The following is a 16,425-nucleotide window of genomic DNA, read 5'->3' on the forward strand; positions in this document are numbered from 1 at the left end:
TTATAAACATCTGCACCTGCTCTTTTTCTCCACAAACTCTGAGCTTCTGGAGGACAGGGGTACCATCCTTCATTTCCACGTGCCCACACTTAGCACAGCGCTTAGCACATAGTGCTCAGAAGTATTTGTTGAATTCATGGACAAAGCCCCAAACCTTTCTTGCTCTACAGCCCCTTGCTGTCCCAAGATGCTTCTAAGAGTCCCAGGGGAACCACGGAGGTGTGTTTGGCCCTGCCAATTGGGGAGTGGGGAGACCCTCTACCTCTTCCCCTTTCAATTAAAGCTGCTTTGCTCTCATCTGTTTTCATGGAGGGCTTCTAGCTAAGATTTATTTTCAATAAAGACTCCACTTAATAGTTATTATTATTTTTTGTAGCTCTAGATCAAGCTGGGTACCAATAATGCAACAGTTTACCAGCATAAGAGCGATGATGTCATTTCCTTTAATTGAACTATTAAAGACGAGTGTTTGGTATATGATAAAAGACGAAGAACCTTAGAAATGTTCTTTCAGTTGAAATGCTTCGAATGGTTCATTTTTTAGCCAATTAACCAATCCATCGACCGTGCTGGAGAAATGACAGCCATCATTTATCTGTAGATTAGACTTTCTCCAGCGTTAAATAAATGGATGAATAGAGAGACAGCTTCAGCGGAGTAGCAGATTGGTGCTATGGGTGAATAAGTACATCCAGCTCCTCAGCTTTGGACTGGAGTTCTAATGCTGCATCTACCCCTTGTTGGCTGTGGAAACTGGAGCAAAGGAAGTAAATTCCCCTCCGTAAAATGGGAATGATATGGGCTTCTCAAAGCAAGTGACTCTCAACACCACCAAGGGGCATGGAGTCTGCATTAAAGCAGGCCTGGATGTGAAGTTAGGTATCTCAACTTACTACCTGTGGGACTCACGCTAGTTGCATTAGTCTCTGAGTCCCAGTTTTCTTAGGTGCAATGGGAAAGAGAACTAGATTTTTGTGGAGTTGTTAGGATAGTTTATAAAATCATGTATATAAAGCACTTAACCTGGTGCAGTTTGAACACTCAAAAATAGTGGCTACTACTAATTTTTGTTAGTAATTAATAAAATTAACAATTTGTAATTATACAACTATATACAGGTTGAATCAGACTAAAAAAAAAAATTATGAATTGATCACACTACCCTTTCCTGCTAAAATTGTGCCTGCATTTGTTCTATTTACATCTAAAGAGCTTCAACCAACCCATTTCCTATACCAACGGGGCAGTTCCTAGACATATATTGGTTCAAAAAGGATGAACTAATTTACAGTGTAGTAAGAACTGAGTGATTGGTCCTCAGCTCCCTAGATGACAGTGCCCTTGGACATTCTGGGAAAAGTGGAAAAACAAGAGAGTTAGTTATGGAGATCAGCTACGGTCACTGTGCAGGGTGTTCTGTGCAAGTGTCAAGTCTTATCTTTACAATAACCCTGGGTACCATTACCAGTACCATTTTACAAATTAGGAAACTGAGTTCCAAGAAGTTCCTTTCTTTAGGTCACACATATAGAGGTGGAATAGTTGGAATTTCACCCCAGGTGTGTGAGCCTAAATGTAGTGGTCCATTTCCTCTACACTGAAAGGTTTATGTTGAAAGAGGAGCCACGCTTAGGGGTACATGAACCACTGGGGTTTGATCTGGCTCTACCCAACAGATGGATGACACAGTTTCTGCCAGCTAATTCCAAAAGTCAGCAGACTATAGAAAGCTCCCTTCTGTAGATTCCAGAGTTCACTGAGGGTACCTCAGGGGTCACTCACTGTTGGGGTGGGAGCTGCCAGCATGGTGGCCATGCAGCCCGACTTTGCCTGCAACCATGATCTATCCTATAGCCTTTACTGGAATTCAGAGTCAGCCTGCCTTACAAACCATGGGGCCCATCTGCTTCTAAAAAGTTGGAAAGCTATTCTGTGTTGGCCTTTTATCTTCATAAAAGATGTCGTTTCATTCTCACCCTATGCTACATATACAGTCCATTTATCTCATTTGTTCATTTATTCAACAAGCATCTCTTGAAGTCCTCTGCAGATATAAGCAGGGAACCAAACAGACGAATCAGAAAATCAGTTCCTGTATTTATGGAGATTGCATTAGGATGGTTTCCCCCCATTTTACAGCTAAGGAGGCTGGAGCAGAGAGAGGTTAAGTCACTCGCTCAAGGTCAGGAAGTAATGGGTCCTGATCGGCCCTCACAATGCCAGACTGCAAGCTGAGAGCTCTTTGGACACCTTCCTGCTGCTTGCACTCCCTTCAGCATCACCCTCTTGCTTTTGGGGGGTGGAAAGGTAATGGGAAAGCCTGGAGCAGGATTCCTGTTCAAAAACAGTGTGGACTGCATGAGAGAAAAGCAAGAGAAGCAATCCAGCCACCCCTTTCCCACACTGAGCTCTATGTCTTTCTCTCTCTGTAAAAATAGATTTTTAAAAAACTAAGGTTGCCCTAAATGGTGTGTGTGTGTGTGTGTGTTAGTTCTCTGCAATGCATACTTCTTAAACTCACAAGCATTTTCTTATGCCATTGAATATTAATGTAAGTCATGGTACTTAATGGTTACCCATTTCCCTATTTTGTAATATGCAAAACTTTATCTAACCATTTCCTGCCTTTAGACATTTAGGGAGTCAAATGAGCATGCCTCAGGGTCTTTGTGCTGCTGCTTAGGCTGCGTGTCATTGGCCGGAAGTTATTTATCCTACAAGAATTTCAAGTTCCTCATCTGAAAATTGGGGAAAGTAATAGTATTTTCCTCTCAGGGCCGTGGTCAGTATTAGGTGAGGTGAGTCAGGAAGGTTATTTGGTATAGTGTCTGGCACATGGTGAGCATTCAATCAACATTAGCTTTATCAGCTATTGTTACCGGATAGTTTCAGTCTTCACCATTGTCAATAATTTTGCAAAAAGAATACTTGTTCATGTTAAAGACAACTCATGCATTTCAAAGAGAAGTGCAGCCTTATGGATACTGTTGTCAGGGACTTTTCAGAACAAGGTGAGAAAGGGGGTTTGAGGAGGAAAGAGACAGAGAGAGAAGCAAGGGAGAGAGGGAGACAGAGCAAAAAAGAACTACAGGAGGGAGAGAGAAGGAGGAACGGATGCCGCGAAGCATGCAGGGGGCATGGGCACTCTTGCCTCCAGTGAGGAAAGCAAAATAACTCCTGTTTTTCATTCCTCGTCCTGCCATGTTGCTTGGCAGGGCAACCCCGTCACAAGGATTAAGACCTTTGTTCCAATTAACTACCAGGGACAAGCCAGTTCCTGCTTGACATTCTGGTGTCATTCCATGCCTCTTTAGCAACTGTGCTGAGAAGACCAGGCTCTGTAATTTTCATTAAGATTCATCAAGGGAGCCTTTGGAGATTATTAATAAAGATACTGCATATAACACAGCCCACCGTCAGCTCCAGTGTCTCCTCAGCTATCAAGTCTTTCCAAAATAGAGCCAGGGCGTGTGAAGAGGGGCCACCTGGAGCCCCTTTTCAATCTACGTAATGGAATTATTATCTAAGCCTATTTTAATTAATTACATTTTATGAATAGACATCCATGAGATGCTATTAAATGCTTTATTAGAAATAAAGTTATATTCAATCACTTTTTTTTTTGCCATTCATCTAGCTAATATCATGTTTCTAAAATCAAGTATTTTTTTTTTGATGGAATAAATTTACTAAGAGGCTTGATTAAGGCTTATGATCTTGTTACTGTCAGAAGTTTACTGACTTTTCTTCCCTCTCAGTGTTAGTTCTGCTAACTTATTAAGGATGTATGTGAGACCTCCTAGGCTATACTTTGATCCTTTGGGTATCAATGGCAGATTTCAGGCATCAGAAACAATTGCAGAAATCTGGAGCTAGGAGGTAGGATGCCGTAATTGCTAAGACCAATGGCTTTGGCATCAGTTGGTTCTGGATTGGTGCCTTTATTCTGCCACCGACTAACTGTGTGATTTCGGGCAATTACCCAAACTCCGTAAGCTCCAGTTTCCTCACTGGTAAAGTAGGAGACTAATTCCAGAGCTTAGTCAGGATGTACCCATATAGCTATACTGGTTGTTTATGGTTAACATCCATTCTGATTGGCTTCCCTGGCCTATTCTGATTAGTCCATGCTTTAGCCATACTAGTTGTTCAATATTTTGCTCTCCACCCCTGTCTAACTCCCAGGATTTCTATAAGGACTAAATGAGCTAATGTATGTAAAACCCTTATCTCAGTTGATGGCATATAGTAGGTGTTCATTAAACCCTAGTTATTGTTATTATTATTTTACTAGAATAGCTTTCTGTAACTTAACTGAGTCAAAATTTCCAGTGTCTAGTCTCAGCCCTAATGGCAAGACCCTATTAAAAAATGTTTCTAGAGTGATAACATGCATGCTATCTACTTAAATTTTCAAAAGAACACTCTGAATTTGGGATCTTATGATTCCCATTTCACAGAAGAGGCCATGTAGGCTCTGAGAAGTTAAGCCACATTCATCCACAGCCACACACCTAATAATGGGAAGAAGCAGGAACCAGGTTATGTCTGCTGACTGCAGGTCAAGGTCACTCAGTACGTTCCCTTTAAGTCATCTCGTGGTGCTATAGTCACTCTTTCAAGGAACCATTGCTGTGATCACATCCAGCAACAAACTCTATCTTTAAGAAAGTGGAACCCTGTCTAAAATACTCAGAGTATTACCAATTGATAAGGTAAGTTTACTATAAAGATAAATATTTGATTTAATTTAAACTTCTATGTCACATATGGTGTCTTGGGGGACTCAGGGTCTCAGCTTTGGAGGATTATAACCTTTTCCTATTTCACAGCTACTGCTCTATTTCAGGTCCTTAGTTCTCTTTACTGGACTGTTACAAAAATATCTCCCAGCCAGTTTCATTCCCCTTGGCCTCTGATTTCTCTCATCCAGAGTAAACTGGAGAGAGAGTTATCCATCTCCATGGTTACCCTCCTCAAGCCCAGATCAGAACATTGACACTTCCCCACTTCAAGTGTCAGTGACTTCCCATTGCCTGAGGGATGAAGCCCCAGTATGTCTTACAAGGTCACCAACTATCTGTGCACTAACTCCATTGACTGAATTTAGAATTGTAGGGATCACCAAGGCCTGCTTCAAATCCTTAACACACACACTTATATATGCACAAACATACACATGCACACACAAGTATAGACACATAGGTGCTCACATACTGATGCATATCTACACATCTGCACGCAAGCACACACACAAACACACATACACACCATACACGTATACATATGTACACACATATACACACCACATATATATATGTGTGTGTATAGGGAAACAATCTTTGGATCTCGGTCAAAAGGACCAACGTGGAGGGACCTTCAAGATGGCGGAGGAGTGAGACGTGGAGATCACCTTCCTCCCCACAGATACATCAGAAATACATCTACACGTGGAACAACTCCTACAGAACACCTACTGAACGCTGGCAGAAGACTTCAGACCTCCCAAAAGGCAAGAAACTCCCCACGTACCTGGGTAGGGCAAAAGAAAAAAGAATAAACAGAGACAAAAGAATAGGGACTGGAACTGCGCCTCTGGGAGGGAGCCGTGAAGGAGGAAAAATTTCCACACACTAGGAAGCCCCTTCACTGGTGGAGGGAGGGGTGGTGGCAGGGGGGAAGCTTCAGAGTCACGGAGGGGAGCGCAGCAACAGGGGTGCAGAGCGCAAAGCAGAGAGATCCCCACACAGAGGATCAGTGCTGACCAGCACTCACCAGCCCGAAAGGCTTGTCTGCTCACCCACCAGGGTGGGGGTGCGGGGCTGGGAGCTGAGGCTCAGGCTTCGGAGGTCAGATCCCAGGGAGAGGACTGGCCTCCAGTTTCCTCACTGGTAAAGTAGGAGACTAATTCCAGAGCTTAGTCAGGATGTACCCATATAGCTATACTGGTTGTTTATGGTTAACATCCATTCTGATTGGCTTCCCTGGCCTATTCTGATTAGTCCATGCTTTAGCCATACTAGTTGTTCAATATTTTGCTCTCCACCCCTGTCTAACTCCCAGGATTTCTATAAGGACTAAATGAGCTAATGTATGTAAAACCCTTATCTCAGTTGATGGCATATAGTAGGTGTTCATTAAACCCTAGTTATTGTTATTATTATTTTACTAGAATAGCTTTCTGTAACTTAACTGAGTCAAAATTTCCAGTGTCTAGTCTCAGCCCTAATGGCAAGACCCTATTAAAAAATGTTTCTAGAGTGATAACATGCATGCTATCTACTTAAATTTTCAAAAGAACACTCTGAATTTGGGATCTTATGATTCCCATTTCACAGAAGAGGCCATGTAGGCTCTGAGAAGTTAAGCCACATTCATCCACAGCCACACACCTAATAATGGGAAGAAGCAGGAACCAGGTTATGTCTGCTGACTGCAGGTCAAGGTCACTCAGTACGTTCCCTTTAAGTCATCTCGTGGTGCTATAGTCACTCTTTCAAGGAACCATTGCTGTGATCACATCCAGCAACAAACTCTATCTTTAAGAAAGTGGAACCCTGTCTAAAATACTCAGAGTATTACCAATTGATAAGGTAAGTTTACTATAAAGATAAATATTTGATTTAATTTAAACTTCTATGTCACATATGGTGTCTTGGGGGACTCAGGGTCTCAGCTTTGGAGGATTATAACCTTTTCCTATTTCACAGCTACTGCTCTATTTCAGGTCCTTAGTTCTCTTTACTGGACTGTTACAAAAATATCTCCCAGCCAGTTTCATTCCCCTTGGCCTCTGATTTCTCTCATCCAGAGTAAACTGGAGAGAGAGTTATCCATCTCCATGGTTACCCTCCTCAAGCCCAGATCAGAACATTGACACTTCCCCACTTCAAGTGTCAGTGACTTCCCATTGCCTGAGGGATGAAGCCCCAGTATGTCTTACAAGGTCACCAACTATCTGTGCACTAACTCCATTGACTGAATTTAGAATTGTAGGGATCACCAAGGCCTGCTTCAAATCCTTAACACACACACTTATATATGCACAAACATACACATGCACACACAAGTATAGACACATAGGTGCTCACATACTGATGCATATCTACACATCTGCACGCAAGCACACACACAAACACACATACACACCATACACGTATACATATGTACACACATATACACACCACATATATATATGTGTGTGTATAGGGAAACAATCTTTGGATCTCGGTCAAAAGGACCAACGTGGAGGGACCTTCAAGATGGCGGAGGAGTGAGACGTGGAGATCACCTTCCTCCCCACAGATACATCAGAAATACATCTACACGTGGAACAACTCCTACAGAACACCTACTGAACGCTGGCAGAAGACTTCAGACCTCCCAAAAGGCAAGAAACTCCCCACGTACCTGGGTAGGGCAAAAGAAAAAAGAATAAACAGAGACAAAAGAATAGGGACTGGAACTGCGCCTCTGGGAGGGAGCCGTGAAGGAGGAAAAATTTCCACACACTAGGAAGCCCCTTCACTGGTGGAGGGAGGGGTGGTGGCAGGGGGGAAGCTTCAGAGTCACGGAGGGGAGCGCAGCAACAGGGGTGCAGAGCGCAAAGCAGAGAGATCCCCACACAGAGGATCAGTGCTGACCAGCACTCACCAGCCCGAAAGGCTTGTCTGCTCACCCACCAGGGTGGGGGTGCGGGGCTGGGAGCTGAGGCTCAGGCTTCGGAGGTCAGATCCCAGGGAGAGGACTGGCCGCGTAAACACAGCCTGAAGGGGGCTAGTGCGCCACAGCTAGCTGGGAGGGAGTCTGAGAAAAAGTCTGGAACTGCTGAAGAGGCAAGAGACCACTGTTTCAGGGTGCATGAGGAGAGGGGATTCAGAGCACCAACTAAATGAGCTCCAGAGACGGGAGCAAGCTGCGGCTATCAGCGCGGACACCAGACATGGGCATGAGATGCTAAGGCTGCTGCTGCAGCCACCAAGAAGCCTGTGTGCAAGCAGAGGTCACTCTCCACACCTCCCCTCCCAGGAGCTGTGCAGCTGCCACCGCCAGGGTCCCGTGATCCAGGGACAACTTCCCCGGGAGAACACAAGATGCACCTCAGGCTGGTGCAACATCACGCCGGTCTCTACCGCCGCAGGCTTGCCCCGCATTCCGTACCCCTCCCTTCCTCTGGCCTGAGTGAGCCCCGGAATCAGCCTCTCCTTTAACCCCATCCTGTCTGGGCAGGAACAAAAGCCTGAGGGTGACCTACACACAGAGGCGGGGCCAAATCCAAAGCTGAACCCCAGGAGCTGTGCGAACAAAGAAGCGAAAGGGAAATATCTCCCAGCAGCCTCAGGAGCAGCGGATTAAAGCTCCACAGTCAACTTGATGCACCCTGCAGCTGTGGAATACCTGAATAGACAACGAATCATCCCAAAATTGAGACAGTGGACTTTGGGAGCAACTGTAGACTTGGGGTTTGCTTTCTGCATCTAATTTGTTTCTGGTTTTATGTTTATTTTGGTTTAGTATTTAGGGCTTATTATCATTAGTAGATTTGGTTGCTCTCTTCCTTTTTTAAAATATATATATATATATATTTTGCTTTTTCTCTTTTTGTGAGTGTGTATGTGTATGCTTCTTTGTGTGATTTTGACTGTATAGCTTTGTTTTTGTCCTAGGGTTCTGTCTGTCTGTTTTACTTTTTTAATTTTTTTATTTTTTGCGGTATGCGGGCCTCTCACTCTTGTGGCCTCTCCCGCTGCTGAGCACAGGCTCCGGGCGTGCAGGCTCAGCGGCCATGGCTCACGGGCCCAGCTGCTCCGCGGCACATGGGATCTTCCTGGACCAGGGCACGAACCTGTGTCCCCTGCATCGGCAGGTGGACTCTCAACCACTGTGCCACCAGTGAAGCCCCTTAAAGCATTTTGATAATCAATGTTTATTTCTTCTGCAATGCCATCTCTGCAGCATATCTTCTGCTTAAGTTCAAGATGGAAACTCTTATGGAAAGTCTGTGGATGAATGGATAAAAAAGATATTCTCCCTTCCTTCCTTCCTTCCTTCCTTTCTTTCTCCCTCTCTTTTTCTCTACACACACACACACACACACACACACACACACACACACACACACACACACTCTGGAATATTATTCAGCCTTAAAAAAGAGGAAATCCTGCTATCGGCGGCAATATGGATGAATGTGGAGAACATTATGCTCAGTGAAATAAGCCAGACAGAGAAAGACAAATACTCTGTGGTATCACTTATATGTGGAATCTAAAAACAAAGTTGCACTGATAGAAACAGAGTAGAAAGGTGGTCGTCAGGGGCTAGGATTGGGGTAGGGAAAAGGGGAACTTTTGGCCATGGGGTACAAACTTTCATTTTAAGATGAATAGGTTCTGAGGTTCTAATGTAAACATGGTGACTATAGTTAATAATACTTATTGTATACTTGAAATTTGCCGAGAGTAGGTCTTAAGCATTCTCATCAAACAAAAGATAACTACGTGAGGTGATGGATGTGTTCATTAACTTGATTGTGATAATCATTTAAAAATGTGTAAGTATAGGGGCTTCCCTGGTGGCGCAGTGGTTGAGAGTCCGCCTGCCGATGCAGAGGACACGGGTTCGTGCCTCGGTCTGGGAAGATCCTCGGTCCGGGAAGATCCCACATGCCGCGGAGCGGCTGGGCCCGTGAGCCATGGCAGCTGAGCCTGCGCGTCTGGAGCCTGTGCTCCGCAACGGGAGAGGCCGCAACAGTGAGAGGCCCGCGTACCGCAAAAAAAAAAAAAAAAATGTGTAAGTATATCAGATTACCACATTGTGCACTTTAAATATATACAACTTTGTCAATTATATCTTAACAAAAATTTAGAGAAAGAAAGGAAGAAAGAAAGAAAGAAAGGAAAGTTTTGCTGCTTAAACTTGATTTTGACATGGTTGGTAAATCACAGACTTTCAGAGGCTTCAGAAAAGGTTTGGTCCAACTTCCTCATTTCAAAGACAAGCCTCCAAGTAATATCTCTAATGGGCACCTACAGACAAGAGAAGGACCCCTGAGTGACCTGTTCATCACTGTATTTCCAGGGCTTAACACAGTGCCTGACACATGGTAGAACTCAACAAATTATTTGTTGACCGACCCACTGATTTACTGACAGAATAGCGTTTGCACACCTCATCAGCTGTAGAGTTGGTACAAGGCACTGGGGCTTCTGGATGTGGGTCCCACTGCCTCCCTTGAAACCAGTCAACATATCACAATTCATCTTAGTTTTCAGGGCAAGTCTCTGAAGTGTCCAAATTAACAGCAAGAAGCAACTGCAGCCTTTTCCATCTACCAAGGGCTGATCAAAAGGGAACTCTGGGTGGGAGTGGTGGGCTACTTTTCCACGGTCCCCACTGGGGGAAACATCTGCATCTCTGTAAAAGAGGGGGCAACAGCAGAGTGGACATTTCCAGTCTCCCTCCACCTGCCTACTTGGTCTTAGGGATGGTTATGGTTGGATTTTCATCATATACCTCATGGCAAAGCACCTCACTGCCTTGATCGGGCCCCGGTTGTGGGTAAGTTCCAGAGGTGGGACCCTGAGGGCCCACCCAGGGGGCATATCTGCCCACCCAGACTGTGATTTCAGGCTCAGTATTGAAATGACCAGTGTCACGTCAATAGAACAGGATCCCATTTAGGAAAAGGGCTTCTGTGCCCTCTTCTTAACTAGGGGACTTCACAGCATTTCCCAATGTCAACAGACCTCTGCCTGAAACCTGAATAAAGTCAGGGATCTCTCAGCAAGTAGAAGGGTCAGGTACACTGTGTTGGCTGTGGCCAGGTTCAAGAAAGGGAGCCTCCAACTCCTTAGATTCCTCTTGCCTATTCCTGGATTGCTCTTGGGAACCAGCAGGCAAGCTGAGCCTACAGTGGAGGGTGTATGTTTGGCGGATGCGGAGCAGGGGTTGTTGTCCTGGCTGAACCTGAAGCCAGACTGCCATTCCCGAGCATCACACGGATGCCTGAGAGACCGCACGACCCAGGTGTGAGTGCGCGAGGAGAGTCTTCTGGTCTGTGTCTCCAACAACGCTCTTCTTCCCTTGTAAGATGAAGACATAATCCACAGAGATTTCTGCCCATGTGTCCACTCTCTACTCCCTTTGCTGTGGTTGTGGGAAGATGTGATGCTTGGAGGATCTGCAAACATTCTGGAACCTTGAGGGGAGCTTTGGCAATATTGAGCTTCTGTCCCAAAGCCATAAACAGCCTAGCTCCAAAGTCCTTGACCACAATAGCTCATCCCCCTTTGATTCAGCCTCTTAATTTGTCAGCTACACTCACCGAAGCCAAAAGCACTTGCCACACAGCCGTGAAGACAGCCAGGTTGCCCTTCAGTGATTCCTGTTGGCCTTAGGATAAAATGCAACCCCTTAACACGGCTTAGAAGGCCCTGCAGGTTCTGGATGCTCCCAGGGTGCCGTCTTCCTGTCACCACCACTTCCACCCCAGGCTCCACCAGCTGCCACTACAGCACATCCCGAATCCTGCACATGGCCACCCATCTTCCAAGCGCTCCATTCCACCTCCAGGATCTAATGTCTTACTTTTCAGGTAACAGCTTAGACATCTGTACTCTGGAAAGTTTTCTCCAGCACCCCAGACTGCACTAACTGTTACTTCTCTATCGCCCCCAAGCACCCTGGTTTGATTCATCTCAGAGCATATTGTACCGTATTGGAATCGTCTATGCATTTATCTTTCCCACCGCACTGTAATCTCCCTGAGGGCAAGTGCTATGCTCACCATGTTCACTGCTGTATCCCCACAAGGACATTGGTCATACAAATGTATTGCACAAAGGATTGAAAGGGAGGTGTAACTAGAACATAATGAAGCCAGCGGTTCCTATGGGAGAACTAATGGGTATACAGTCTTCATGAAATAAGTCAAAGAACTCCACCTTTCAACGTACATATGACCGACCGCAAAGGATAGATGGGGTGGTTTTGGTCTTTCCCATCAAGCACATCAAAGGCTCGGGTATTAGGGAGAAGGTCCCAAATTACCTGATGGTTTTGATCATGCTGAGGCCCATTTCAACGCAGCAGTGGGCGTGGTCCTGGCGGGGCTCAGGAAGTCCCGAAACGCAGTAGTAGCAGTCTCCCAGGATTTTAATGCGAAGGCAGTGATGCTCCTGAAAGGAACGAGGTGGGAGAGGGAAGTCAACAGATAGGTAAGTGCTTCCGAAATCCTTGGGAAAGAGGGGAGCCGGGTCAGCAGGTCTGCACCTTGGGATCAGGGACTTCTACCTTTGAAATGTGCTGCTATTTTCTTCCCAGGAAATTGGAGCGGGGAGTTGAAGGGCTCAGTGGTGGAACGCAGACATGGAAAAACACTGGATTTTGCGTTTGTCAGATACAGGGCCATATCCCAGCTCTGCCATGTGGTAGCTTTCTGATCTTAATCCCCCGTGGAACAGTAAACACTCAAGTCCTGCTCCCACTGATGTATCTCTTCTCAGGACATGTCTCTGGATTAACACTTTATATCACTTGCTAGCTCAACGATAAGAACTTAAAAAATAAATCAGGGCTTCCCTGGTGGCGCAGTGGTTGAGAGTCCGCCTGCCGATGCAGGGGACACGGGTTCGTGCCCCGGTCCGGGAAGATCCCACATGTTGCGGAGCGGTTGGGCCCGTGAGCCATGGCCGCTGAGCCTGCGCGTCCAGAGCCTGTGCTCCGCAATGGGAGAGGCCGCAACAGTGAGAGGCCCGCGTACCGCAAAAACAAATAAACAAACAAACAAAAAATAATAAATAAATCACTTAGGGATACCAACTGTTCCAACTCTATATAAAGTCCTTTCCCAACGACGGTACTGGCACCTTAAGAAGAGGGGCTGACTGTCTTGTACATACTTGTATTCATTTACTGATTCACACGCTTGCTCGTCGATAAAAACATCAGGTGTGCATCTATCATAAAGCAAGCATTGTCCCTGACACAAAGATGATTAAAACAACCCCTATTATATATTAAACAGAATGCACCCTCACAAGAACCTGGAGGTAGGTACAATTTTTATCCTGATCACTTCACCAGTGAGAGGCAGAACACACCTGTTTGTTTGGTGGATTCACAATCTTGAAGACATGATCCTTACAAAGTTTCGAAGAGCAACAAGTACCTAGGAAATGGTGCATACTTTCATATTGGATGGGAATACGCTGGATTTTGCAGCTTATAAAGGAAAGAGAACTTGGGGCGGTAGAGCATAGGGGCTAAAAGCACTGGCTGAGGAGTCCCATTGCAGATCAAATCCTAGACCCGCCACCCCATCCTCACTGTGTGTTTTTAGGTAAATTACTTAACCTCTGAGCCTCCGTTGCCTCATCCATAAAATGGGGATAAGAATAGGACCTCATTGTGTGATTGTAAAGATGTAGGAAGATGAGGCATGTGAAGGCTTAGTATAGGGTCCAGCAGATGGGACACTAAATTAATGTCACCCATCTCTATGATGATGACTTGGACTCCTGTCCTCGTTCTTTCACATTTCTATCTGTGACACAGGCAGATTCTCTCTAGGTCTCCTTGGGTAGATGGTTGGGACGGAACGACTCTGAGGTGTCTTCTAGATTTGAAGCCCTAGGTGCCTGTGGGTCTATGGCTTTGTGGGTTAGGGGCTCTCCTTGGGAAACCAGAGTCCAAGGGCATGAGGAGGGGAGTTGCAGACAGAAAGGGGCCTACTGAGATGCCAGCAGCACAGTGGATGCCCTGGTACTGCCAATTTATAAAGCACCATGCTGGTTTCCTAATCTGATCAGGCATTGGGACATCATGTTTGGGTAACAAGTGAAATCACTTTCCCAATAAAAAACAAATATCAGACAGGGAAAAGAGAATCAGAACTGGCTCTGGTGTTTCCCTGTCTGGATCAGATCTCCTGGGCCTTGCCAACCTTCCCAAATGGGCACAGATGCGATCTTCAGAACGCTGAGAGCAGGCACAGCCATCCCACGGTTATTTTTAGGAGTGTGTGGTTCCTATCTATTGGCTGCTTCAATGCAACTAATTTTGTAAGAGAGCAAAAAGGGAAGCTCAAGACCTTCACTTGTTTCTTCTAAGACGCTCTAGACTGTTACAGCCAGAATGGAAGTAGGGAGACCTGCCCCACTGGTTCTGGCAGTTTCCAGATTTGTGGAGTCCATGGGACAGCTTTAAAAAAAACCCAGAAGGTCCAAGGCACTTTTCTAGGGTTCAATTTTGTGTTTTGCCAAGGAAGTATGAAAAGTCCATCAACATACAAAAATAACAACCAAACTACCCAACTATCCCCATCACTTTATAAAAGAAAGGGTGTTTTTAACACCAAAAAAGTAAAAAGATGTACTCTTGGGATAAAGGAAAGTTCCTGGCACTAAATGAAATGAATGATAAAAACTCAATACATTGAAGTGTGTGTGTATATATATATATATATATATATATATATATATATACACACACACAATTGCTATACATATACTATATATATATATGTTGTGTATATGTGTAGACACTACAGCAATGTAGTGAGTTTTTATATGCATATACATATACATATATGTATCTCGCATGTGGCCACAAGTTAAAACTTCCTAACATTTGTTTGCAAAGGAGCAAATCCCTTATTCTGATTCTGCAGCGGAGAACACTGAGGCTGGGAGGTAGGGGTTGGTGACTTCAATCAGCCACACTTTGCCTTCAGATGGTCTCTGGGGCAGAGCGTGCTGTGACTCGGGCTGTTGGTAGCCTGGTCAGCACAGAGATCTGCCTCCCTGTTGACAATGGGGAGGGGGGAGGGAAAGGGTAGAGCAGGAAATACTTTGGTCTAAGAATCAGATCTCCGCATTCTAGTCAAATTTACCAACTGTTTGACCTTCGATAAGTCACTGAAGCCACTGATATGTGGGTTTCAATTCCCCATATGTGGGGTTTCAATTCCCCATATGTGACGCATGTGAGAATGGTCCCCTTGCCCTTAATACATAACTAAGTAAGCATGGCCATCAACTAGCAATGCCAGTGACAATTAGCCTGAAAATAGTCTTCTCCACATTTAATGCTATGCCTTATCTTTTCTCCTTTGAGTCTCACAATAACCCTGAACATGGCAGACCATGTTTTTAGATATGAAAATTTCAGTGTAAGAGAGATGGAAAACTTCCTGTGCCACAGAGCAGCTGGCTAAAAAGTAATGGATATGGATTATATATGATATTCAGAAGCTCCAAATCAGTGATTTTTCCATGCAAACAGAGGTGAAACTATTTTGGAAAACTTTAGGGAAAGGCAGTTGTATTTATTGAGCACATACTATGTGCCGGGCTATGTGTTAAAGGCATTATATTGATCTTGTTTAGTCTTTATGACCACATTCTGAGTCATGTGCCACTTCACAGATGGCTTAAGGAAGTGAAGGTCACACAGCAAGTGAGAGACAGAAGTGGAATTCACAGCATGTCTGTTTGACTTTGGGACTCCACGCTCTTTCTTTACAAAACTGCAGAAATTATGGCAGAGTCCAGAATGGCAGATCTCCTGACAAAAATGTGTTTTGGAAGGAGATCTGTAAAATAGTTCATTACCCTTTGGAAAGTGAAGATGTTTGTAACCCAGGGTTCATCTTTCTTCTAAACAAAAGGTGAAGCTGGCAGCCTCCTTGAAAAACTGTGGGCCCCATATAAATGGTATGTATATATGCATGTGTGTATATATACCAATCATGTATGTATATATAAATATAAATATAAATATGAAAGGCCTGTCTTCTCGTCTGTCAAGTTCTGTCAATTTGCAGACACATTTTTCTGATCAATTCCTGTGAGCTGTCAGATGATTTGACAGTAATATCCAAGCAACTTCTTTTTACCAGAAACTGCTTTGAAAAACTCACATTAAAAAAGCCAGGTTGCTTTGAAAAAAGATACTGAAAAAGAAAAATAAAGTAGGGTGAGGGTCTTGTAAATTTTATCGAGTAAGTCTTAATATAATCCTTTTCCTCCCATCTTGATGGCTTTGATATGATAAAAATCTTGGGAAAAAATCCAGAGAATTTATGAAACCATGTATGCACATAACACTGAGGAGATATAAGTACCAAATTATCAAAGACGGTTATATCTTTGAGGAGGGGTAAGATTACAGGGATACATACTTTCTCTATTGTCTCTATCTTTGATGTTTGAATTTTACATAATGGACAAGTATTGCTTTAGTAATCAGAAAAAAAAATGAAAAGAAAAAAGACTCTCAGAACAAAAACATTAGTGCTACGAATGCACTTAAAAAAGTTATATTAGAAATCATGACAATTTTTATAGTACTTTATCTAATTGTAATTATACAAATTAACACATGAATATATTGTTCTAGTAAAAATGAAACTGTAGATAAGTC

The 16,425-nt window shown here is 44.2% G+C and overlaps 1 protein-coding gene across 1 annotated transcript in view; it reads right to left on the reverse strand.

Annotated features, from left to right (window-relative positions):
* ADCY8 (adenylate cyclase 8) overlaps positions 1-16,425 on the reverse strand; it is a 223,843-nt gene that overhangs the window by 118,118 nt on the left and 89,300 nt on the right. Inside the window, exon 6 of the mRNA XM_007447988.1 lies at positions 12,052-12,179. Within this exon, the coding sequence (XP_007448050.1) occupies positions 12,052-12,179 (128 nt within the window). The remainder of the gene's footprint in view (positions 1-12,051; positions 12,180-16,425) is intronic.

The sequence above is a fragment of the Lipotes vexillifer genome, unplaced genomic scaffold, assembly GCF_000442215.2.
Source record: "Lipotes vexillifer unplaced genomic scaffold, Lipotes_vexillifer_v1.1 scaffold796, whole genome shotgun sequence".
In the NCBI taxonomy this organism is placed as follows: domain Eukaryota; kingdom Metazoa; phylum Chordata; class Mammalia; order Artiodactyla; family Lipotidae; genus Lipotes; species Lipotes vexillifer.